Source organism: Hemicordylus capensis, chromosome 11 (genome assembly GCF_027244095.1).
Source record: "Hemicordylus capensis ecotype Gifberg chromosome 11, rHemCap1.1.pri, whole genome shotgun sequence".
Lineage (NCBI taxonomy): Eukaryota > Metazoa > Chordata > Lepidosauria > Squamata > Cordylidae > Hemicordylus > Hemicordylus capensis.
In genome coordinates this window covers 1,909,800-1,934,704 of record NC_069667.1, presented here as the reverse complement: position 1 = coordinate 1,934,704, position 24,905 = coordinate 1,909,800, and the positions used below count along the sequence as shown (strand labels likewise).

Here is a 24,905-nt window from a genome sequence, read left to right as displayed (position 1 = left end):
CCAAGAGGCACCTTTGACCGTGGCGTCAGCGGCGGCCTTCTGTTTAGCAGCAAGGGAGTAACTGCCCTCTGTTCAACCCCTCCCGGTGGTGGTGGTGGTGTTTCATCTTTGGGGCAGAAAACCATCTTCTCATTTCTTTGGCTGTGCATATCCGTCTCTGAGAATGGCCTCCTTTTTGACAAGGGGTGCATCAAGAGCAATATTATTATGAAGACATCTCCTTGCTTGGCACTTAACAGTGCCCTAAGGGTATGTCCATAGCTAATCTCTGAGCAGAGAGTGGGGTGATGCCATCAACTGGACCCCTATCAGTGTTGGCTATTGGTAGCCGCTGGGCCAGTTCCATCCTTTTGGAGGAAGCCAGCCAGCCACTCTGTGGTCAACCCAGAGGCATGCAGGAGATGCGGGACCCCTTAGCCCCCCCCAGTTCTTCTGCCCCTACTGTAGGCGATGGCAGGATCGTTTCTCAAGAGGTCCTCCTCTTCCTCCCTCCCATTTCTCAAGCTTCTTTCCCCAATTTCTCCATCCCTCTTCTGACCCCCCACCCCCTTCTCTCTCCTCTTGGAGAGAGCAGGTACCTCTAAGTGGTGGCTGTAGATGCCCTTGGCTGGCATTTGCTTTCTGCCTCCCGGCTCTCTGTGATAGAGGTTTATGGTGGGTATGTATTTGTTGGTGGTTTCGCGGTTTTGTGTGTGTGTGTTTTGGTACTGCCCAATATATACATCTCTGGGCAGTTTACACACTGAAACCAATTTAAAACAACCATAAAATATCCAAATGATTAAAATAATTTGAAATGTCCATATACACTTTAAAACTTGTTAACTGATTAAAAAAGCACGTCTTCAGCTGTTTCTCAAAAACCAGCAGAGATGGGGACGCCCTGTTTTTATTTGGGAGTGTGTTCCAAAGTCCTGGGGAGCCCTAGAGAAGACTCGATTCTGAGTTGCCACCAAAGGCGCTAGTGGCAACCACAACCAGACCTCCCCTAAGGATCGTCATACGCAGCAGCAGGCTCCATGGAGGAGGAGGAGGAGGAGGAGGCACTCTCTTACGTACCCTGGACCCAAGCCATTCAGGGCTTTGTAGGTATCCAGGGAAATGAGGATGCTGCACTTCTGGTACAGTGGGAAGAAGCCTTGGCGTCTGGAGTAGGAAGAAGGGCCTCTCTCCAGGCCACAGAGGAGTCTGTTACAGCCGTGTGATATTTTCTGCTCAAAGCAAATGCTGCTTTGAGTGCTTGGCAGAGAAAAGCATGCCTGGTTTTGGCTGGTGGTGGTTTCATTGTGCAGTGTCTGGGCGTGATTGGAACTGTGAGCTCCAGACCTGCTGAGCTTCTGATTGTATCCTCCAGGCCTAGGCTCATTTGGAAGCTGGGAATGGCATGTTGTTCGCTTCTTAAAAACCTTCCTTTTAAAATGATGCAATGAGGTAGCTGGCTTCCAGAGTGTTTGCCTGCAGTCTGGGGTGATGCACTGGCTGCTCCTCCAAATAGCCAGGAGTGGCACACGTGGACATTCCCAGCTCGGATCTGCTGAGCTTCCCAGGTAAACAGCCACTGCCTTCAGAAGACTTCCCGGGCCCTGCTTTGCAATGATGGCTCTCTTCCAACTCCTCTCTACCAGAGTTCACTCTGTTCCCTTCAGAGGGATGTCATTGTCTGTTTTGTGCCTCTCCTTTAATTTCATTTTTTTTTCTTTTTGCAAATTTTATATGGCTCTCTTCTGGCCCAGACAGACTCTCGATATGGCTTCAGATAAGAACTATTTAAATGATTTAGTGCAATTGGTAGACATATTGCCAGAATATGTCTAGCCTAAGATGTCTACAGTGAGGAGTTGGCCAACTTAAAATGTGGGGTGCAGCAGATATGATGGAAAAGATAATTCACGACATGAAATTAAGAGACTCAATTCCAAGTAATTCCTTTCAAAGGAAATTGCTCTTATGTTTTGGAGAAATCATGGACATATCTAGGGCTGTATCAGATGTGGAAAAACGTTTTGGGATGTTTATGTTTGAAACTTAAACTTGTGAACCCTATTTTGAGTGGACCCAATTCAAAGGAAGCTAGATGAGCTGAGAGGTTCTCGTTCCTGGGCCCCCAGATGATGATGGCCTATTCCTCCCATCCTTCCCAGCCACAGGGGTCAAAGGCCAGCCTCAGTCCAGCATCCTCTGGGGACCCAAGTGCGAGACCCCCTGGGACCTCCCTGAAAATGGGCCAGTCCGTCGGAGAGGGTGTTTCTCGCTCGCCTGTCTTCAACACTTGTCCCATCCCTAAAATCTCCCAAGATGATTAATATGCAGAGTTCCGCAGCAGAAATCAGTGGGAAATGAAGCCCTGGCTCACCTCAATTTGAACATCGTTTGGTGACTGGCAGTGATTTCATGCAGCTTCGGAATGTACAGGCTCCTTCGAGAGACGACTCTTTTGTTTCTGAAAGTCATGAATCTTTTGGGAAATAGAATGAAAACTCTGCTAAATTCCTTTGGAGAACCTTCCGCTCACTGACAGCCATCGTTTGATTTTTCCTTGACTATCCTTCCCTCCCCAGAGCCTGCATTGGCGAAACAAATCACTCCAGAATAATGTGTGTGTGTGTTGTGTGCTGAATGTGTCGTTAGCACGGGCGGCTGTCAGTTCTGCTAGAGACTGAGCTCAGAGTCTGAGGAAACTGCATAGCACTCGGCGCCCTCCTCCAGATCGCCCCTCTGGCCAAGGAATTCTCCTGCTGCAGCCGCGATGGGTTGGCTTTTTCAAAGATGCATTTTGAGACTGGTTTCAGTGTCCATGGAACGCCAGCCCTGCTCCCACACATCTGAAGGGAGGCAATCAACATAGCTTAATGGGTTTTCTCTGAGCACTTGGAGGTAGTTATGGGTGGATCAGGGCTGGGGGAAGAGAGGGAGGGGGAGAGAGGGAGGGAGTGTTTCCTCCCAGGATCCCCGAGGCCAATAGCTGCAGCCTATTCATGAATGCTCCCCTGCTCCATCCATTTCCATGGCCAGTTTCATCACAACACACGGTCATCCCCAGTGTGTGCTGGGAAGTAAAACGGAGCTGGCCACAGAAGTGGCATTCATCCATTTAAACTTGCTAACTGGGCAAAGAGGCACCTTTTTGAAGTGGGGATTCTCTTTATTTAGCAGGGGGAGAGTAACTGGCCCTATCCACCCCCAGCACAGCATCCCTCCAGTGACTGTTGCTGGGGTCTGTCTTATGTTTCTTTTTAGATTGTGAGCCCTTTGGGGACAGGGAGCCATCTTATTTGTTATTTCTCTGTGTAAACCGCCCTGAGCCATTTTTGGAAGGGTGGCATAGAAATCGAAATAATAATAATAATAATAATAATAATAATAATAATAATCAGCATGAATAAAAAAGAAACCTCAATAATAAAAATACACCAGATATAACTGTAGTCGAGAAGAAAGAAAAACAAGTTAAAATAATCGACATAGCAATACCAGGGAATAGCAGAATAGAAGAAAAAGAAATAGAAAAAAATCACAAAATACAAAGATCTACAAATGGAAATTGAAAGGCTGTGGCAGAAAAAGACCCAAATAATCCCAGTGGTCATTGGCGCCCTGGGTGCAGTTCCAAAAGACCTTGAAGAGCACCTCAACACCATCGGGGCCACTGAAATCAACATCAGCCAATTCCAAAAAGCAGCTTTACTGGGAACAGCCTATATTCTGCGACGATATCTATAACAATTGACAATAAAATCCAGCCCTCCCAGGTCCTTGGGAAGGACTCGATGTCTGGATAAAACAAACCGGTCAATAACACCTGTCTGACTGTGTAAACAAGCAATAATAATAATAATAAAAACCAGTCAATAACACCTGTCTGACTGTGTAAACAACAACAACAACAATAATAATTTATAAACAAACCGCATGAATAAAAAAGAATCCTCCTCCCTGCATGACTAACCAACCCATCTCACCCCATCTTGAGCTAGAATGTGCAGTGCCGAACTTCACACTCGGCTGCCACCTTGAGGGGCTCTGCGGCCTAAATGTCTGCAGGCTCCGGTATCGTAACTGGGCACAAACTCAGTCATGAGGTTCCTGGTTCTATCATTGAATTAGATCGGAACCTCCCCATTTCAGAGTGTGTGTTGGTCTGTGACTGTATCGATTGATTGATCCCCATCTCAGACTGTTTTTAAGAGAATTTTGAAAATGCACCTGTTTTATCGGGCTTTTCGTTTATAAGGTTTTACAGTTGTATTGATGGTTATTTTATTTCGTTTTGGGTGATTTGGGGTTTTTATTGCTGGGTTTTGGTTGAAAACTGCCCAGAGATCTAATATAGGGTGGTATAGGACTACAATAAGGACCACTTTCCCCTCTCCTCTGAGTGTGTTTCTCTCTGCCCCTGACAGCGTGTGCGAACACAGCAGGGAGAACCTGATGTCCCCCTCCAACATGGGGGTGATCTTCGGCCCCACTCTCATGCGTGCTCAGGAAGACACGGTTGCGGCGATGATGAACATCAAGTTCCAGAACATTGTGGTAGAGATCCTCATTGAGCACCTGGACAAGGTAGGGCACCTCCTTTGCTGAGGCACTTTTGGCTGGTCTTGCAAAAAGTGTCTCTACCGGAAGCCTACGAGAGCAGAAGCAGGGCTGGGGGAAGGAAGGGAGTCCTCGCAGGATAAGGTCTCATGGGTGCCCGCGATGAGACAGGCTTGGCTTGAGAAGACCAGGGCAGGCATGAACGAGGTCAGCACGCAGACAAAACAGAGAAGGAGTCCAGGAGAAGCAGCCAGCCCCAAAGCTGGGTGCAGAGCAACTGGAAACCAACTGGTCAGTCGGGGAGGGTCTGGCATGAGTCCCTGGCCTACTTTGGGAAGAACCGTTGGCCCCTCCTGCTTCCTTTTGCAGGTAGTCGGTGAAATTAGGGTCTGTGATGCTGACCTCCTGAGTCAGGCCATGGTCCCTCTAGGCACAGGATTCTGTGCTCTGACTGGCAGCAGCTCCCACCGGCCTTCTGTGCAAATGTTCTGCGAAAAGAATGTTTAGTGCAGCTCTAGAAAGCAGCCAAGAGGGTTTTGTGTTGACTGTAAATTGCCCCTAGGAAACGTTCAGAACTAACCATAGATGTTGAAATGAGAAAAAGCAGGCCTTTTATGTAGGGACATAGGAAGCTGTCTTATAGCGAGTCAGACCATTCGTACCTCTAGCTCAGTATTGTCTGCACTGACTGGCAGCGGCTTTTCCAAGGTTGCAGGCAGGAGTCTTTCCCAGCCCTACCTGGAGATGCTGCCAGGGAGGGAACCGGGGACCTTCTGCACGCACACACTCGAGCACTATGCTCTGGCCCCTTCCTCTGAGGGGCATATCTTACAGCAGACAGAGCTCACATGGAGTCACCCATCCAAATGTGAACCAGGGTGTGTCCTGCTTAGCAAAGGGGGCAGTGCATGCTTGCTGCCGCAAGACAGGCTCTCCTCTCTCCCCCCCCCGCCCCCCTGTATTTTTATGCCAACAGTTGACATACAGTTTTTATGGCCAGCATGAGGAGGAGAGAACAGTATAACTAGCTGTTTCTAATCTCTGGAATGAGGTCTTTTTAATTAAAAGTAAGACGACTTCTTTCCTGGCCTTTAATTTCTGCGACGATAAGGTTAAGCGAGTAACATTTTATTAGACTGGTGCTTGTGAGTGTGGGCTTGGAGTCGAAAATGTTTCATTTCACATATAAGCAAACACTTCAAATGAGTTTGAAGCTGGCATGGTATATTTACATGGTGAATTATGAAGGCTCGAAGGACAGGGAAATTGTTCATTGAGTCGGTGTGGGTAATTATTGCTTTGACAGCTTTAAACTCGAGCACTACAGCTAAATTAAAAACTTGATCCCTCTGGAAACGGCTCTCAACATTACATAAAACCCTCGTCTGCAAAGCTGAGATTAGGTCAATATTTTGGCACACTTGTGAAGAATATAAAAGTGACTTCCATGGCAGCAGTGCAAACCCGGCTTCTTGAAGAGGTTAGGGGGCGGGGTGGTGGTGTCGTCAGGCGGTCCAAATGGGGCCGGGGAATCGTCCCAGTGATTTGAATTCTTGAGCTATGCAAATCTTAGGGTTGTGTCCTAAATACATTAATGTTCTGAGCTTAGGCAATCCCAGATTCTGCCCCAAGAAAAGCTGGATTCTGCAACTTGTATAAATCAAATTTAGCCTACAGACATCCCTTCGCAACCACGCTTTTGCAAACCATGGTTCTGAGGATACGGGAATGGGAAATTGTGACAGGTCTTGGCAGCCACGTTTGGCAAGGGTTTTTGGTTGGGGTTTTTTTTTAGTGATTTTGGAGGGGTTCAGAGATTCGACCTGCTCATTCCCCTTGGTGACCCTTGCTGAACTTGCTGCCCCATGCCAATTTAAAATGCTTTTGAGTGATTGGCGGTGGGTGGGTGTTTCAAACACCGCCCAGAAGTTCGATCTGCTCAATCTTCTTGGTGACTCTTGGCAATATTACAGATTTTTTGGGGTGATTTTTTTAAAAAAGCATTTGTTTTGTATTTCCTCCCCGCCCCCCACTTTTAGGTCTGTCTGTCTGTATTTGTTTATTTCGGCCCAAGGCCAGCATATACTTCTAGGTCTTCTTGCGGTTGTGGTCCCCTTAACCTCCTGTTTCCCATAGACTTTAATGTCTCGCCAACCGCAAATTTGCCAGTGGCGAGGTTTTGCCAGAATGGAACCCATTGGCAAGGGATGAGTGTACTTGCTGAGGTCTTACTCTGCTGTTTTTGCCGTGTTGAATCTTTCCCCCTGCCTCTGCTACTCATTGCTGTGCAAGCCTGGACACCAAAGAGCAGCTTGGCCCACGTAGCTCTACCTGATGGCCAGCCTGCAGGCGGTGTGGCTCTTGGACGGGGTGGGAAAGAAAAGAGCCACCTTTCGTGCTCCTTGGGACACTGAAGCTCCATTGATGCAACCCATGAAAATCCAGCTCTTCCACGTCTCTGGCTTTGGGGGCCTCGGCCAGCGCTGCCCAGTCACTCTCCAGGTGACTTCTCAGCCACAAGGGTTAGAAGCTTCCTTTTTAAAGAGCATGGTGACAGACAGGGCAGCGGGTGGCCCCACATGGACCGAATGCTTGCTCCAATGCCTCTGTATCCCAGAGATACTTTTCCGCTGATCTGCAGGGTGTGGCAAGGTCTGTGCACCAAACAAATAACCCGTAAACTGAAAGATGAAGGGCCGTCTTGGCAGGCCCACCAGCATGGAAATCAATCCTGCAGGGCAAGGAGCTTGAAAGCCCCTTCTCTGAAATACAGCCTTTGCTCTGCTGTGGCCAGACCTGCAATTGCTCTTGCTCTTCGCTCATTTTTGATGTGGCTACGAGTTGATGCAAGACGGGAGAACGGGCTGTTTCTTTGTGTTCCCAGCTGTGGAGAACGGTGCGGTGGTTCACCAGAAGTAGAGCCCACTAGAGACTGATACCTTCCCTTCATGCTTGGGATCTTGGGACAAGAGATCTTAATAATCATAGCAAAGGGGGGTTGAAATGCTGCCCCTATATTGATATTCCGAGAGCAAACTCCTGGGCAGAGGGGATCTTCTATGTTGGCGAGGAAAAAGCAGGCCCAGAAGTGCCACGCTGACAGCTTGTGTGTGTCTATTGCAGCCTGGGAAGCGGTAAAAAGGAGATGAGCCCCTTCACATGGCTTAAGCACTGGCATGGCAGCCATTCAGTCAGTCTCTCTCTCTTCGGCTCATATGCCAGGCTTTAAAGCAGAAGCCCCTGGGAGGAGGAAGGGCACAGCTAGGGTTTATTTTAAAATGCTTACCAAGGAGGAGGGAAACCGAAGCAAGGCTAGGCAGTTGGGATTTTGCTTCAGTTTCCCTCCTCCTTGGCAAGTGCTTTAAAATAAACTACACCAAGCAAGTTTTATTATCTGCTCTATATTGCAAGATGTTCTGCAGCTCTTTATGTACAAATTCTAACAAAATCCTCCCAGTAGCATAATGTCAAACAACGGGATCAGCTGATTCCCAAAAGACACAGCGGCAAAACAGGAAATAAACAGATGAATATGCTCATTTCAGCAGAAACCAAGAAACCAACAATAGTTGCCAAGCCAAGGAGATGTCTCGTGCAAGGGAGCAGCAGGGGTGGGGGTGGGGGCAGTGAAATCAGCTGACTTGGCATACAGCTGCTGTTGGACTACAGCTCCCATCATCCCCGGTGACAGTAAATTGTAGCAGGGGATGATAGGAGTTGTAGTCCAATCCCAGCATTCACTGGCCAACCTGGGGCTCTCTCACTGTTGGGGCTAGGCTGGGCTGTTGGTGGCCTGGTAGAGCTCCTGAGAAGGTCCTGCTCCTCATGGACAGCTGCTGAGGGGTGGGGGGGGGGTGGAGACAAGTGGCCACCCAGTTAAAAATGTGCATGATGGATATATCTGAAACATCTCTGGAAATGCAACAGGTGGTGTTGGCTGTTAACTGGGGCAATTCTCTTCCCTCTCCTGCTGCCTTGGACTCGTGTGTTAATCCGCTGCTGGTTCACTGTCAACAGGGCACCCAGTTGTAAATTGCTCAGTTGTGTGTGTGATGAGGATGAGGAAGATTCTGGTCCGTGACTCCTCAGCCCATTCCAAAGAGGCTACCTATGAAACTGACTGATTTAAAGATACTGCTCGCTTTAGCTAAATATAGACGGGTGCTGTAAAAGTGACACACACCATGCTGCGTTTCTGTTGCCAGGGGTTGTCCTTCTCCGCATTCTGATATTCTTTCCAAAGAACCAAGCAAGGCAGGACGTGGGAACTCCGTGGTTGGGACTACCAATGCCTTTCCCCCCTTGTTCGAAGAGGAACCGCAGAGTGGCATGATTTGGCTTGCAGGGAGATTTCATTCCTTGCTTCTATGCCCCAGCCCTGGTTTTAATCGTCCCCCCGAAGCTTCTGTTAGCCCCGGAAGTGGAAAGGGTGCTCTGTTCCATGCCCCTCTCCGTGGCTAATAGCAGGAGAATTGCTTTGCAGGCAAAGGTTTCCACGGCCTGGTGTTGCATCTGCATCCAGCCTGAGAGGGATAGGAGCTTCTAAACATGAAATAAACTGCATTCTCACCAAAGCCCCCGAGGCAGATAAGTCTCTCAGAGCCAAATGTTGCTGCTTCCCATGAGACCCCTTTATCAACTGAGATGGGTTAATCAAGATCTCCACTAGACTTGATACAGCTTGCAAATTGCTACTAGCACTGTAACAGAAGCTTTCACTGGCAGCCGGAAGATCCACCGTGAATCTCTGGGTTCCGTTCTCAATTCTAAAACAATCAGGGCATTTGTTTATGTAACTTAGCAGAAAACTCCGTTCCTCCATATCGGCAGGGTGGGAAATCCAGCTGCTTTCAGTGCCATCAATCAGTTGGACAAGGCTGCATTAAGACCCACACAGCTAGTTTTGTGTTTGCTTTTCTTCATTATTGTGCGTTGCAAAGAAATGCGAGAGAGAGATCAATGAGAGAGCCCTCACTAAGAATGCAAGGAGCCTGCATCAAGAGCCAGATCCGTAGTTTTGTCGTGGCTTCCTTGTGCTTTCTGGTAGAACTGTGGCACACACTGTGGCTTTCTACGATGGAGCTGCCAAGCTCTCCACTCCCCAGCTAGGCTCCTTGAACAGCTGTGTGATGGGAAGACCACAGGCAAACCTCCTGTTTGGTGCACCTTCATGCTGGGGACTCAGTGCCTTACTATCGGCCAACTCCAGTGCAGTTGAGTTTACAAGCTGTTTGGCTGTTGGGTGTTTCCCCCAGAATATGGGAAACTCCTGTATCGGGCAGCAGCGATGTAGGAAGGTGCTGAAAGGCATCATTTCATACTGCGTGGGAGGAGGCAATGGTCAACCCCTCCTGTATTCTACCCAAGACAACCACAGGGCTCTGTGGGCGCCAGGAGTCGACACCAACTCGACAGTACAACCTTTCCTTTCCTTTTGGCTAATGAAGCTGGCAGAACACCCCAGGGTGGCCACTCCACCAAGATTAGCTTGCTTTTGAGAGTGTTGGGAAGAGAGCTGGCCTTGTGTAGCAAGCATGAATTGTCCCCTTCTGCTGATCAGGGTCTGCCTTGGCTTGCATTTGGATGGGTGCCTGCCTGTGAGAAATGTCTGCTGTAAGATATTCTCCTGAGGGAGGTGGGGCTCAGTGGAAGAGCATTTGCATGCAGATGGGCCCCAGGTCCACTCCCTAGCAGCATCTCCAGGTAAGGCTGGGAAAGATTCCTACCTGAAACCTTGGAGAGCCACTCATTGTAGGCCGGGGCTGCTCAACTTCGGCCCTTCTGCAGATGTTGGCCTACAGCTCCCATGATCCCTGGCTGTTGGCCACTGTGGCTGAATCCCCAAGCAAAAGCCATTGCAGCTGGGGATTCTGGGAGTTGTAGTCAACAACATCTGGGAACCCCTGTTAGAAGGGGACGCTGCTGGGGATTATGGGAGTTATAGCCCCAAAACAGCTGGGGTGGGGGACTAAGTTGAGCAGGCCTGGTGTAGACAATACCAAGCTAGATGAACAAATGAACTGGTATAAGGCAGCTTCCTAGGTTCCTGAGTGTTGAGCTGGGAAGAGGCTGAAGGGAAGGAGAAGCTGGTCTGGTGGTAGCCAGCATGACTTGTCCCCTTCGCTAAGCAGGGTCCACCCTGGTTGCCTAATTTGAATGGGAGATTTGATGTGTGAGCACTGGAAGAGATTCCCTTCAGGGGATAATGGGGCCGCTCTGGGAAGAGCAGAAGGTTCCCAGTTCCCTTCCTGGCAGCATCTCCAAGAAGGGGCTGAGGGAGATTCCTGCCTGCAGCCTTGGAGAAGCCGCTGCCACTCTGTGAAGACAATACTCGGCTAGATGGACCAAAGGTCTGACTCAGTATAGGGCAGTTTCCTATGGTCCTATGAAGTCATGTGCTTCTCCATACTTCCCCCCACCAGATCTATTCCGGGCCCCCTGAGGACAATGCTGCACCACCTGTGCCCCCACCTCGGGTGGCCACCCGGCGGCACAAGCCCATCACTATCTCCAAGCGCCCTCTGAGAGAGAGGCCCGTCTTCTTCGGAGGCTCCGTGGAAGTCAACGAAGGTGAGTTGAGCTGTGCCAGGGCCACACGGGGCTGGCATTCCGCTTGCCATCCGTCGGGAAAGAGGCACGTGAGGTGGTCAGAGCCACTTTGCCTTTGCTGCAGCAGAGACACAGGCCTGGCTCACACCGTTGCTTGAATCTAGGTTTAATGTGGGTTACTGACATTAGCGAGATTGTGTAAACTCACACCAAGATGGTTTGTGGTATGATGACTCCGAGATGACTCTGAGAGTCCCACCTTGGCATGGGATCACACCATCATGCAAATGCAGGCAGCCCATGATGAGCCTAGAGTCAAATAATTGCATCGATGAGGCCAGTGTTTATGTTGGACAGGAAGACTTAATGTGTATTTGTAGGTCCAGAGGAACCCTCTTGCACAAACGGGAGAAGTAGCAGCTCTGTCTCTCCTTACTAAAAATGATCTCTGAGCATCACTTCCCACAGGGGGTGATGGGACTGGTAGTCCAGCCCAGTCACATCTGTGGAAAGAGATGCTCACTGCCACATTTCCAGCATTGGTGGGGTCATCCTCCCTCCCTCCTGTGTTGGTTGTCCTAGAGGCAGCAGGCTGTGGTGAGCTGGGAGTGTGAGCCGAATTCAGGCAAGGGGCCCACTTGTGGAGGTCTCTGCCCTCTAGATTCTGCTAATAAGGTTAAGCACACATGCATTGACTGTCCGCTCCATCTTCTGTTTGATACAGTGGCCAAGGATCAAGCTCAAAACAGAACACCCTTCAGGTGAAGAGTGTGTTTTGAGCTCGGAACAGAATTCAGGACCAAAAAAGGGAGTACCTTTTCACACAACAGATAAACAACTTGTGGAATTCTCTACCACAAGATGTGGTGACGGCCAACAACTCAGATGGCTTTAAGAGGGGGTTGGATGAATTCTTTTTTTAGACCTTGTCTTGTGGTAGCAAGCATGACTTGTCCCCTTACCTAAGCAGGGTCCACCCCGACTGCAACTGAATGGGAGACTCTAAGTGTGAGCACCATAAGGTATTTCCCTTAGTAGGGGATGGAGCTGCTCTGGGAAGAGCAGAAGGTCCCAGGTTCCCTCCCTGGCAGCATCTCCAAGAGAGGGCCGAGAGAGACTCCTGCCTGCAACCTTGGAGAAGCCTCTGCCGGTCTGTGTAGACAATACTGAGCTAGATGGACCAATGGTCTGACTCAGTATATGGCAGCTTCCTATGTTCATGGAGGAGAGGTCTATCAGCGGCTACTAGTCTGGTGGCTGTGGGCCACCTCGTGTTTCAGCAGCCGGATGCCTCTGAATCCCAGTTGCAGGGGAGCAACAGCAGGAGAGAGGGCCTGCCCTCACCTTTTGCCTGTGGGTTTCCTAGCAGCACCAGGTGGACCACTGTGTGAATCAGGACACTGGACTAGATGGGCCTCCTTGGGGCCGGATTCAGCAGAGCTGTTCTTATGTTCTCATCTACAAGCCCAAAGGGGAGCCTCAGGTGCAGCCTCATTTTTCTTGAACGGGTGCCTGCCCCAGTGTTGCCTGGGAAATTTGTCTTTGAAACCACGGGGAGTTTCAGCAGGAGTCTGTGACCTGATTTGGGAGGTCAGCTTCCCAAACTCTCAGCAGGCTCGTGTTTGGGGCCCTTGCGTTGGCCTGGCTTGTTGCTTCCCAGCCAGAGAACCCGGGACGCAGCCGCCGCCTCTCTTCCTTCTTCTGAGCTCTAAATGGACCACGTGGGCTCCAGGTTTCAGAGAAGTAAATCAGCTGGAGACACCAGAGTGGTTTGTTTGGCTTGGCAGTTGACTTTCGGAGCTGCCGGGGCAGGAGGCATCTTCCATGCTGTGGGGTCAGCTTGTCATGAAGAGGAAATGCACCACCTTCTTGAAAGCCCACTGAACCTGTGCAGTTGGTGGTGGCCAGCGTGACTTTGCACAAGGCACCACTGGGAACCTATTCAGAACTCGCATGAGTCATGGCTGGCGAATGCTGATGGAAGGCCTCTTCCAGCCAGGCGGTGGGTATGAAGCTTGTTTTGTTTGCAGCAAATTAAATCTTGGAAGAATCTTGGCCACAATTATGGCAGTTCAATTAAATCTTGGAAGAATCTTGGCCACAGTTACGGCAATTCCTTTATTGTCCAATTGCAGTTTTCCCAGAACATGCTATACCTGCTAATGTTCTAAAGATCGTTGACAGGGACTAGACGAATCCATTTTTTCTGGGTGTGTTTTGCTCCTCTATGGTTGATTTCTTTGTGTCTTTTGACAATCCATCTTCCTGTGATAACTGATCACCATTTAATTTTTGCCGCTGGCACAGCCTGTTGACTTGGGTTACAAATGAGGGGGGGGGGATTTGCATATTTCAGGCTCATGTTGAAACAGTCACTGATTCCACTTAGCTAGCATCTCTGCAGTTTCTTGTGAATTTAGCCAGACTTGGTACAGACAAAATGCCGCCAGATTGTCTAATCAGAGTTGGATGGGCTTGCACGCTCTTTTGCTTGAGAATTTCTGCCTTCTCTGTCAGTGGTTCCCAGGCATAGTCTGAAGGCATCTGATGCAGCAATCTTTAGAACAGCCCAGCTGGATCAGGTGCAAGGCCTGTCTAGTCCAGCATCCTGTTTCCCACAGTCACTCACCAGATGCCTCTGGGAAGCCCACAAGCAAGAGTACAAGGCATGCCCTCTCTTGTGCGGTTGCTCCCCTGCAACTGGTATTCAGAGACATCTTGTCTCTGAGGCTGGAGGTGGCCCACAGCCACCAGACTAGTAGCCATTGATAGCCCTGTTCTCCATGAATTTGCCTAAGCCCCTTTTAAAGCCACCCAAGCTGGTGGCCATCACCACCTCCCGTGGCAGAGGAATCCATAGACTAATTGTGCGCTGTATGAAGAAGTCATTCCTTTTGTTGGTCCTAAATTGCCTGGCAACCGGTTTCATGGGATGGCCCCTGGCTCTAGGGTTGTGAGAGAGGGAGAAAAATGTGTCTCTGTCCACTAAGCAGATCTAGGGCTGGTCATGGCTAGATGAGAGGCCACCTGGGAATCCCATATATGCTGCCATATATAGTTTCATGATGGAACCATATATAGTTTCATGATGGATAAATTTGATTAAAATTACATTGCAGTCAAACGTGGCAAACATATATGTTTGCGCCAGTTTTCCTGCTGATCTTAACTAACCTAAAACCTAGTTTCTAAACTTCTAGCCAAGGTTGCAAAATGTGGGTTGATTCTAAATGGAGTTGGCCAAAATAATAATAATAATAATAATTCTTCTGTGGACACCTTAAAACACAGGTAGTCTTGGGCTCCTGAATTGTAGGGGCAGAATAATCCTGGGGGAGAGGTAAAGGCAAGCCTGAGGGGAGGGGCATGTGAACTTGCTTCCTGTCACCTATCCATCACAGTTGAGCAATCCAGCAGCAGGACTGAGCAAGTGTCTCTTGGGGTGAATCGACATTCTCGGCTTTTTCCTGCCAGTTTTCCAGTTAACTTGAAGTGCATGAAAAAGGACCATGGATAGATTTAGCTGCAGTTTAGGCCTCCTTCTATCCCAATGTCTGCTGAACAGGGCGAGAAAGGTCCCATTTTGAAAAGGTTGGGGCCAGCCGGAGTGGGTGAGGAGGAGTCTTGGGCTAGCCCCCATTAATGAATGTATGTATTGTAAAGCTCTTTGAGAGCAACTGAAAAACACCTAATAAATGATCCAGCCAATAAACTTGATTTTGTAAGTATTGATGCTGTTCGTTAAAGTGTCTCTTTGTTGTTCTAATCAAGTGAAGGTCATTTGAGAACATGTGACTCCTACGTTAGTCAGCTGCTTTTCAGGATGTATCCATGGCTGGGATTCATATGCAAGAGTATCTTTGCGGGGGGGGGGGGGGAATTCTCGTCCATGATGGTTCTCTTGGCTTCCCTTGCAGTGGACGATGGGCTTACTCCCAATGGCACCATCAGCCCTCATTACACAGAAGCTCCCAAGCCGCTACAACGCAGCAGGCTGCCTGTGCAGAGGGCAGTCGAGGCTGATCCTGGGAAGCCGGGCTCCGAAAACAAGTCCGACCAGTGTGCAGAGGTGGACGTGGGGAGGCTGGTGTCCCGGCTCCAAGATGGCGGGCCGAAATTCTCCAACAAAGCTGCAAACGGCGTCATGCCCGCGACAGGCTCTCTGAAGACCTCCACGCTCCATGCAAAGAGGCTCGCTCCAAAGCCTGGGATTTGTGGCAAGGAGAGTAAGTCTTCCTGGCCTCTGTGTGTGTTGCTTTGTGATTTGTCATCTACCTTGCAATATTTCACATGTGTGTGTGTTGGCGTGCATATGCTGGATTTGGATTTTCCATCCCCCAGCAGTCCCGTTGGCACTGAGTGACCTTTTAAATTGGTGTGGCGTGCACGGACGTTGCTGTCTGCTTATCCTCAGAAGAGGAGAAGCATCCAGCATGTGCACAAGTCTGTGCAACGGGGGTCCATCCCCAGGGCTGCCTGTTGCCATGCAAACCTGCCTGTGGTCAGAGGTCCTCTGGCTGAGGCCATCCTTGAGTCAGGCAGGTGGCAAGCGGTGACCAGTTCTGGCTCCGCTCCCAAGGCCAGTTTCAGTGGGTGGACCCACCCACCGAGCCTGGAGTGGCATCTCTGCTCAAGAGTCAGCTGCGCATCGCTTAGTGGCTGGGGCATTATTATGTGCAGCCCCCGACAAGGTCTGCTTGGGAGTCCCACAAAGCCCCCCCCCCCACTCCCACTTGCTCTGGCCACTCCACTGCACAACCAACAGTGTTTCTTCCTTTCCCACCCAGGTGAGTACGAAGGCTTCACGAAAGTGCGGTCAGCCGGGGAGAGACCAGTGATAACGCGTCCTCCAGTGAGACCACCAGATCCCCCGTGCAAAGCCCCCACGCCTCAGAAGCTGGAGTCGAAGCCAGAGTTGATAACGGGAGGGACGGGAGACGCTCACTCCTCTGTGTGAGTAGCAAGTGGATCAAGGATCGGGTGGGATCTGAGCAGCTCATGCGGGGGTGGGAGAGAGTAGGAGTTCTCGCAGACTGCGATGGGGTAATAACAAAGCACTTAGGGCAAAGGATCGGAACCTTCTCGGAAACCTTCCTACGGCATCCGCCTCTCTTTGCTTCCACAAACCACTTTGAGAACCTTTTGTTGAAAAGTGGTGCATAAATATCCGTAGTCCTAGCAGCACTCTCTGTAACAGGGATTTCCAGATGTTTTTGACCACAATGCTCATAATCCCCAGCCAAAGGCTGTTGGAGCTGGGGATGGTGGGAGTTGTAGTCATCCAGTCTGGGAACCCGTGTGGGAGCGAACACTGGTCCTAAGCAGAATTAGAATTAATCGCAGTAGGCTGAAGGTCAGTGGATGAATCGAAGGAAACTTGGCTGGGAGCAAGCTGAGAAGTGGGGCGTAGACAAGTTCACAGGGCTATCAATGGCTGCTAGTTCCGGTGGCTATGTTGTGCTGGTCAAGGGCCGAAATAAAGACTAGGCTCTGCTGGTGTCTATGGGCCATCTCCAGCCTCAGGAGCACGATGCCTCTCAATCCCAGTTGCAGGGGAGCAGCAGCAGCAGCAGCAGGAGACGAGAGGGCATGCACATACCTCCTGCTTGTGGGCTCCCCAGAGAGGCATCTGGTGGGCCACTGTGGGAAACAGGAGGCTGGGCTAGATGGGCTTCCTCTGGGCACTAGCGGCTTGTCCTAACGAGCCAGGGGGGCACCAAGCAGGCAGCCGGGGCGGCTCCTCTTTCTTCCCTGCCCCACCCAAGAGCCACACTGCCTGCTCGGGATGTGCACAATCTGGTTCGGAGGCCTGGTGCACGTGCACGCATCACTGGCGCGCCACACGCATGCACGGGGCACTTCCAGTCCGATGCGCACCAGGGCGGCGGAAACGCAGGGGTGGGTAAGAGCACCCTCCCGGCTCCTTAAAGCCACACACACACAGACACACACACACACACACACCCCGCCATCAAACTGGCCACCACCAATTCCGTGCACATCCCTACTGCCTGCAGGCTGGCCATTTGTCAGGTGGGGCTGCTCAGTTAACCTCGCAGCTCTTCCTGACATACAGGCAGCCTTCAGACAGCACAGCCCTCAGGTGGGGCAGGGAAGAGGAGTCACCCGAGCTGCTGCTGGGAAGCAGGGGCAGTTTTGCCTCCTTTGGCACCCCCCCGCCCCCCGGTCTCATTGGAACGAGCTGCTGCTGGTCTTGGGCCTGCTCTTGTGTCGGTCTGGCTGCCTCATCACTGTGCAGAACATTAATGGCTGGTGCTGGTTATGTCTGCAGGGTGGCCTCCAGAACCAAGTTCTTTGAGACGGCTTCCTTCAGGACAGGAAGGTAAGGGAGAGCTGTGTCTTGCGTGCATGTGTGCGTATGTTCAGAGGCACAATTGCCCTCTTCCATCCTCGGGTGTGGAGACTGGGAGGGGGCGTTCCAAGAACACACTCCTGCTCTTCCGCTGCCGTGAGCCTTCTGCAGAAGCTGCACGTCGTGGCTTCAGGTTGCTCTTCATGATCACAAAGGTGAAGGACTTCTCTAAGATGCAGGGATACTTGACATCTTTTTTGGAAACCTGTGAATCGCTTGGATCCGGTGTTTATGGGCCACGTCATGCATCTCTTGTGGGCTGCCATGCAGATTCCTGGACCCCTTTGCTACTATTGGACTACTCGGTTCTTGCTTCCCCCTGGGTTCCATAGTTCCACTCCCCGCCCCCCCTGCCCTGGCTGTTGTTGTTGATGGTGCAGCAGTTATATGGATGGAAAACAGTGACAGCATAGCAGTGCCCCTGTGCCCTCAGAACTGGGGATTACGCTGGCAGAGAGGATTCTCTTGCTATCCTGTCTCCATCTGCCTGCCATAACTCAAGGATAGGGTTGCCTTGTGAGTTTCGTTTATTTCCAGGTTCTTGTCGCCTTGCTTTCCCACTTTGCCCAAAGTGGCTCGCAGCCATTAAAGACACGATACAAAATAAATATAAAACAGTACTGTCTTGGCAATTAAATAGGCAAAGATCACCAAAACACGCAACAGCGTAGCCAAGTCAGTTTAAGGCATCTTCAAGGCCTGCTGCAACAATGGTATGCTGAAAAGCAAGGAAAGGAGGAGCCAGGTTGCCTGACCTTGGGAGGGCATTCCACAATGTGGGCATCAACACTAAAAAGGCCCTGCTACCCACCCACCAGACCTCCGATGCTGGAGGTGCACAGAGCCGTGTCTCTTGCTCAGGCAGGTTCATGGCGGGAGAGGGCAGCTCTTCTTAAGACCGCTGTGTCTTTGACCAGGGCTGCACAACATCGGCCCTCTGGCTGTTGTTGGGCTGCAACACCTATTGTCCCCAGTCACAGTGACCAGGGGCGATGGGAGTTGTGGTCCAACAGCAGCTGGAGGGGGAAAGTTGTGTAGCCTTTTCCTAGAGGACAAGGACAACCTTTAGAGGAGAGCTGATCTTGTGGTGGCAAACATGACTTGTCCCCTTCTCTAAGCAAGGTCTGCCCTGGTTGCATTTGAATGGGAGACTTGATGTGTAAGCACTGTAAGATATTCCCCTCAGGGCATGGAGCCACTCTGGGAAGAGCATAAAGTTCCTTCCCTGGCAGCTTCTCCAAGATAGTGCTGAGAGAGCACCCTGCCTGCAACCTTGGAGAAGCCTCTGCCAGTCTGGGTAGACAATACTGAGCTAGACAGACCAATGGTCTGACCCAGTATATGGCAGCTGCCTATGTAGACTATTTAGAGCTTTAGAACGGCAAAATCAGCACCTTGAATGAAGCTCAGAAACAAACTGGTAACTGATGAAGGTGGCTGCAAATCGGGATGAGCTGATCTGATCTGCCTGCCTTGGATAGCAGACTGGCAGCCACAGTCTTACCTAATGGCATTTCTGGACTGTCTTCAGGGGCAGCCCCACAAACCCATTACAGCAGGGGTTCAAACTTGGGCCCCCAGGTGTAGTTGGAGTTCAACTCCCACCCACCTCCAGCCAGTGTTCTAACCTGTGGAGCCCTAATGGCTTGGGACCACCAGGTTACCAGAGAGAGTGCCTTGCCCAATATGTGCCACATTTTTTTAGATTGTGAGCCCTTTGGGGCAGGGATCCATCTTATTTATTTATTGTTTCTCTGTGTAAACCACTTTGGAAACTTTTGTTGAAAAGCGGTGTATAAATACTTGTTCTGACTCAGGTTACCTTAAGACCTTCTTTGGAGGCCCTGCTCCGCCCACCAAGGTGAGCTGGTTGGCTACTAGGAAGAGGGCCTTCTCGGTGGTGGCACCCCAGTTATGGAACAGCCTCCTCAGTGAGGTTTGCCTGGCACCATCACTTTGTACTTTTAGATGCCAGGTGAAGACCTTCCTGTCCACTCAGGCTTTTTAGTTTTAGATTTGATTTTTAAAATTGATGTAAAAAAACCAAGTTTTTGAAAAATGGTTTTGTATTTTGGTGTGTCTGTGCATTGTGAGTTGATGTGGGGTGTGTGTGTGTGTGTGTGTGTGTGTGTTTTCAGCTGCCCAAAGAGCAATTTATGGGGTGGCTAAAAAATAAAGTTGCTTTGTCTTTGTTGTAACTGGGCGTGTTGGGAGTTGGAAGGTCCAACATAATCCGGGACCCAAGTTTGAGAAGACCTGCATTTTGACCATCTGGTCTGGAGGTGCCAGGGCACGGCTGGCTGAGTTCAGCTCTCATTTCTTGAATTAATGCCATCCTCCTCCTTTCCTCCCACACTTCCTTTGCAGCACTTCATCACCCCAAGGCAGACTCCCGAGTGATGAAAGCTGAGAGGCTGACGGTACGTTTCGGTTTTGTGTCACCCAGATCGGTAGTGTTTTGGTGAGCATGGGGCCATTGCTGATGGCGGGAAGGAGGCCATCCCCCCAGTTTCCCCTTGCCTGCATGTTGAAGTGGTGTCGTCTCCTGCAAAAGAACAATAGATTGCAAGCATTGTGAGGTCCACTAGGAAGGAGATAATCCCTTCTGGTGCGAACTTGGCCAGAAAATCCTTTCTGGCAAGGTAGTTTACAAAGAGAAGGAAATCAATGCATTATTGTCACTGAGGACAACCACAAATGGGCTGAAACCCCTTTGGCTTCAACTAAGTGATCTACTATTCTCCTCCTGGGTTGTCATTAGACTGGTGGACAGATTAAGATCTTTTGAGAGCATCCCTTCTGATCATTTGCAACAACTCTTCTATTTCTTTGAGGAATAGAACTCAACTATTTGCACACCTGCAGCCAGCTCTTTGATAAGGACTCTATTGAATTGTTAGGGGCATCTCCATAAGTGCTTTTTAAATACTTCTCAAGTGTATGATTATATGTATAACTGTAACTTATTTACTACAGGATGCTGGACTAGATGGGCCTTGGGCCTGACCCAGCGGCACCGTTCTTATGTACTTTTTCACACAATGCACAATCAACCTATTGAATTCCCTGCCACAAGATGTGGTGCTAGCTACATGTGGTTTAGATAATTCATGGAGGAGGGGTCTATCCACGGCTGCTAGTCTGAGGTCTTTAGGCCACTTTCAGCCTCAGAGGCACGATGCCTCTCAATGCCAGATGCAGGGGAGCAACAGCAGGAGGGGGGGCATACCCTTCTCAGCTCTTGCCCGTGAGCATCTCAGAGGCATCCGGTGGTCACTGTGTGGAACAGGATGCTAGCCTAGATAGGCCTTGGGCCTGATCCAGCAGGGCTGTTCTTAAGTTCTTAAGCTCAGGTTTAAATATCGTAATATATTCACTTGGGATTCTTTTGTGAATCCTACATTTCAAGGTCCTTTTTGCTGTTTTGGTTACAGTCGCCGCAAAAAGAAAAAAGGCACAGGGTATTTAGGACTGTGGTGTTTGCCTTTAACACACCTGGCTTGTGTTTGTTCCTTTCCCCCCTCTCCCAGACTTTCCTACGGCTGATCCTGGCTGGTTCCAGGGAGACTGGTTCAGCTGCTCTCCATACTGCTCCGTGTGCCGCCTAGCTCACCTGTCCTGCAGGATCCCGTCGTCTCTGCCGCATACCGTTGTGAATCGTTTGTGTCGCTGCAAGAGAAAGGGATCTTCCAGCGGGAGGAAGGACCTCCACCTTGCTGTTAATTTAAAGAACCCCCCAAACCTGTTGCGTGCTTCAGTCTTCTCCTCCCCTGCCTCCGAGAGCCTCCGTTGCCTGCATCCCAAGAACAGGACCTGTTTGTCTGCGGAGTGTGTGGTGGAGGCCGGCTTGCGGCTGGCTGGAGAGGGCAATGGGTGGTCCGGGGAGGCGCAGGGGCAGAGCCCTGAAGAGCAGCCTCTTTCGAGGCTGGCTGCAAAGCTGCCAGCCAGTGATTCCACCCCCACCCCGGGGTTTGCCTCCTGGGCCTTGGAGATGTTGTCCGCTTTCACCAGAAGTCTCTGTCCTCGGGCAGTGGGGGGCGGGGGGGTGCGGGGAGTTGGCCGCCCTGACTTTGTAAAGATGAATCTTCGGCTGTTGACTCCGCGCACCCCCCCCCCCGCGCACCTTTTTAAGGAACTGAAGTGTTGGGGGTGGCTGTGTGTTCCGTCTGCAGCAGCAGCCCCTCCCTCCTGCCTGCACTGCTGGAGAAATGCTGAGAGGTCGCATGCCCGGAGGTCTCCCTGTCTTTCTCCCCCCTCTGTCTCCTGCAACAAGCGGCTGTTCTGTGGGACGGGGGTGGGGGGGAGGCCTGTAAGGGATCGGAACCCTCTTCGGGCCGACACTCTCCTTCCTCCCCAGCCAGAATGACATTGGCCACTGAAGCAGGAGTCATTTGTGCGCCCCTCCGGTGGCCCTTCCTGTCCCGGCCGGAGCTGCTCTCAGTGCTGGGCAGCAGAAGCCCCAGTTGCCTGGCTGCTTTGTCTCGTGGCGGACTCATCCTGCTCAGGGGACCTTTGGCACCCGGAGTGGTCTCCAGTAGCTTTCGGCATGGGGTGGGACTGTTGCGCAATGCCAGTGGCACTTGCAAGAGAGAGATTCGGGGGCTGCCAAGGGGCATGTTGAAGGGGCATCCACTTACTGGGGGTGTGTGGGGGGGGGGTACAACACTCCAGTTCTGCTCTAGTGGGGGGGGGCGTGTGTTTCTTAATCTCTACATTCTTACTCTCTCGTCCTGACCCCTCGTTGTCCCGGTTCCACTGAAAGCCTGTGTGTAGTCTGTGGCAGGCTTCCCAACCTGCAGTCCTCCAGGTGTTGCTGGACTACAACTCCCATCACCCCCAGCTACAATTTGTGGCCGGGGATGATGGGAGTTGTAGTTCAGCAGCCTCTTGAGTGCCACTGGTAGTGAACTCCTGGCCCAAGCAGCGCTTTCTCGAGGCTCCTCCGCCCCAGGGTTCTCCTTAGCAGAAGCCTGGGCAAAGCATTCCTTTAGACGAGTCTCCCACGGCAACAAACACGGTTCCTAAGGACCAAAGCAAAAGAAGGGGAAGCATTGTCTAGTACAGTGGAGCAGCGCTTTGCAGGTCGGCCTGTGCCCAAAGGTCCTGAAGTGGTGTGCCTTTTGAAATAGCCCCCGGTGGCCTGCTGTTGTGTGCCGCAGCTAGGGCCCTGCCCGGCTCTTCTTCTGGGTGCCATGTTGGTTTTAGCAGCACACGGTGAGGAGAGACGCCAAGAACATGCTCCCTGCGGCATTGGTGTCCATGCTCTCAGCTTGCAGCCCTGTGTGCATGCTTAGCAGTGTCAAAGAGAATAAAAGCCATGTGGGCTTCATGGCCATGTTGATGTTGCTTCTGTGATACCATGCAGCTGGGACTCTGCTGTCCAAGTAAGAGACTGGACTCTGTTCTGGTGGTGACTTTTGAAAAGTGGGCCCCAATCCGATGACGCCATTGCCTCTAGGTCTCGCGAAATCCTCGGATCAGAGCTTTCTTGCGATGGCCTGGGTGTGTTCTTCAGAGACAACTACTGAGGTTGTAGTGACCAAACAAGGGAGTCAAGAGAACAAGCGAATTTCTTTTTTTTAATGCAGTAAGCCATGATTCCAAGCAGTCATTGAGTGGAGTAGACTCTCAGTCCAGCTGTGAAGATGACCAGGGGAAAACCTGAATGCTGCAACTCCAGACAGTATGTGATCAGTCGTCCTGGGCTGCAGCCTTTGAAATCCAACGCTTGTGGTCACGTTCTGCATAAATATATAATATACCTGTCAGGCAGAGCTGAGTGCCATCCTGACTTTAATGTGTTGCACATGGGCGTGGTAAATCTAGCCTCATGCCTGCATTCATCATAAGCTAAAGATGTCCAGCAATTCAACTTGTTTTGTGAATTTCAAGGCACTTAAGGTATCTTCCACCTGATGTGTTTTGTCTGGTAAAACCAATTAGATTAGTTGTAATGTTTATAAAGTTTCCATGGATTAAAAAAAGATCCAGCTCATGGCCTTTGTGTGTGCTCTTCTTAAGTTGCAGGCATTTTATTTTCAGAACTTGAAGGTCATTGAGCAGAATATGGCACGGTGCCAGAGAGCAGAGTGAAAGCCCTTTGTCTGGATCGTGTCAGTCTCTCATATTCCCGTAGCCCAGCGCAGTTCAGACTTGGTCCCTAGATGTTGTTGGGCTACAACTCCCCTCCTCCTCATCCCCGGCCGTGATGGTCACAGACCCCAGGGCCGTTCACACAGTCAACACGGAGGAAGGAGAAGCCTCTAGGGCAGGGCACGCTCCTTGGGGCAGGGCACGCTCCTGTCAGCTGACCGAGTGTCAGGTACAAACTAGGTTGGAGGCAGGGAGCCTGATTGTGCGCACGATCACGCCCTACCTACCCCGATTCCCTCCCCAGCTTTCGAACAAGGTAGGAAGAAATACCCTCCTCCTCAGCTGGGACTTAGGCTTTGCTCACCATCAAATTCCCAGCCTCCATTTTGCAGGGCTCCCGAATTAGGGTAGGAGGCACTCTGTACATGCACGCAAGCCGCTTAAGCAGCACATGGAACACAGGGCTGATGGTGGACTGAGGCTGCTTCTTATTTTTCTCTTTCGATGGCTGTGGGGGAGCAGCCGCCATTTGGAGCATACCAAAAGCCACCTCCTTGTGCAGGCTTCCTTTCATAACCTGGACGCAGACTGGCCCAAGGCAGCTTGGCGGCTCCGATTTCATCCCCCCCACACACACACCGCTTTTTTTCAAGGCAGCCTTTCCCCTGCCTTGCACTCAAGAAGCTCTGCCTTCAACTGGGACGCTTGGATTTTGTTGTAGCAAGACGAAATACTTCTCAGAGTCGAGGAATGAGCAATTGGAGCCTCTCGGAGGGTAACGCAGCTCCAACAGCTGTCGGAGCTCGCTCGCGCCCAGAGCACAGGTCCGGACAGAGAATGGACGGGGCAGGGAGCATGCTGTACTCTTCAGGCCCCCAAGGGAGAGGAGGGGCATTCCGGCAAAGCAGAGCAAGCCACTCTACCGGCCACCCACTTGCCGCTCAGCAGCACAGCAAGTGGCCGGGGGGGGGGGTGGCCCTCTCGTCTGCGGGGCCCCTCTTTGGGCATGGGGCTGGCCCAGCCTGGCTCTTCTCACCTGACCTTGTGCTGAACAGCAGGCTGCTCTGGGAGCCAGCCTTGGCCCCAGCACAAGTTAAAATGATGAGCGATAACAAGGGCCACCCGGGGCAACTTGCACGCAGACTGCCCGTGACGCCTCTCTTGGCGATTCCCAGCAGCAGTAGAAAAGGGGTCATGGCAAAGGTGCAGCTGTGGATCGGCAGGAAATGCACTGGCGGTGGCTGGCCGAGTGGGTTGCTAGTCAAGCTGAGAAGCCAGTCAGCCTCTCTTCCCTCCCCCCCCGCCCCCCTTGATTCTTCCTCTCTACTAGGCCTCTGTAGCTGCTAAGGGCGAGCAT

General features: G+C 51.1%; 1 protein-coding gene across 1 annotated transcript in view; it reads left to right on the top strand.

Moving 5' to 3' along the window:
* The window catches only part of OPHN1 (oligophrenin 1), a 91,300-nt gene extending 67,850 nt beyond the window's left edge, over nt 1–23,450 (top strand). The window contains exons 18-24 of the mRNA XM_053273667.1: nt 4,401–4,560; nt 10,956–11,103; nt 15,000–15,308; nt 15,870–16,035; nt 17,375–17,425; nt 19,823–19,875; nt 20,986–23,450. Coding sequence (XP_053129642.1) covers nt 4,401–4,560; nt 10,956–11,103; nt 15,000–15,308; nt 15,870–16,035; nt 17,375–17,425; nt 19,823–19,865 — 877 coding nt within the window. The 3' untranslated portion in view covers nt 19,866–19,875; nt 20,986–23,450. The remainder of the gene's footprint in view (nt 1–4,400; nt 4,561–10,955; nt 11,104–14,999; nt 15,309–15,869; nt 16,036–17,374; nt 17,426–19,822; nt 19,876–20,985) is intronic.
* The last annotated feature ends 1,455 nt before the right edge of the window (nt 23,451–24,905 follow it).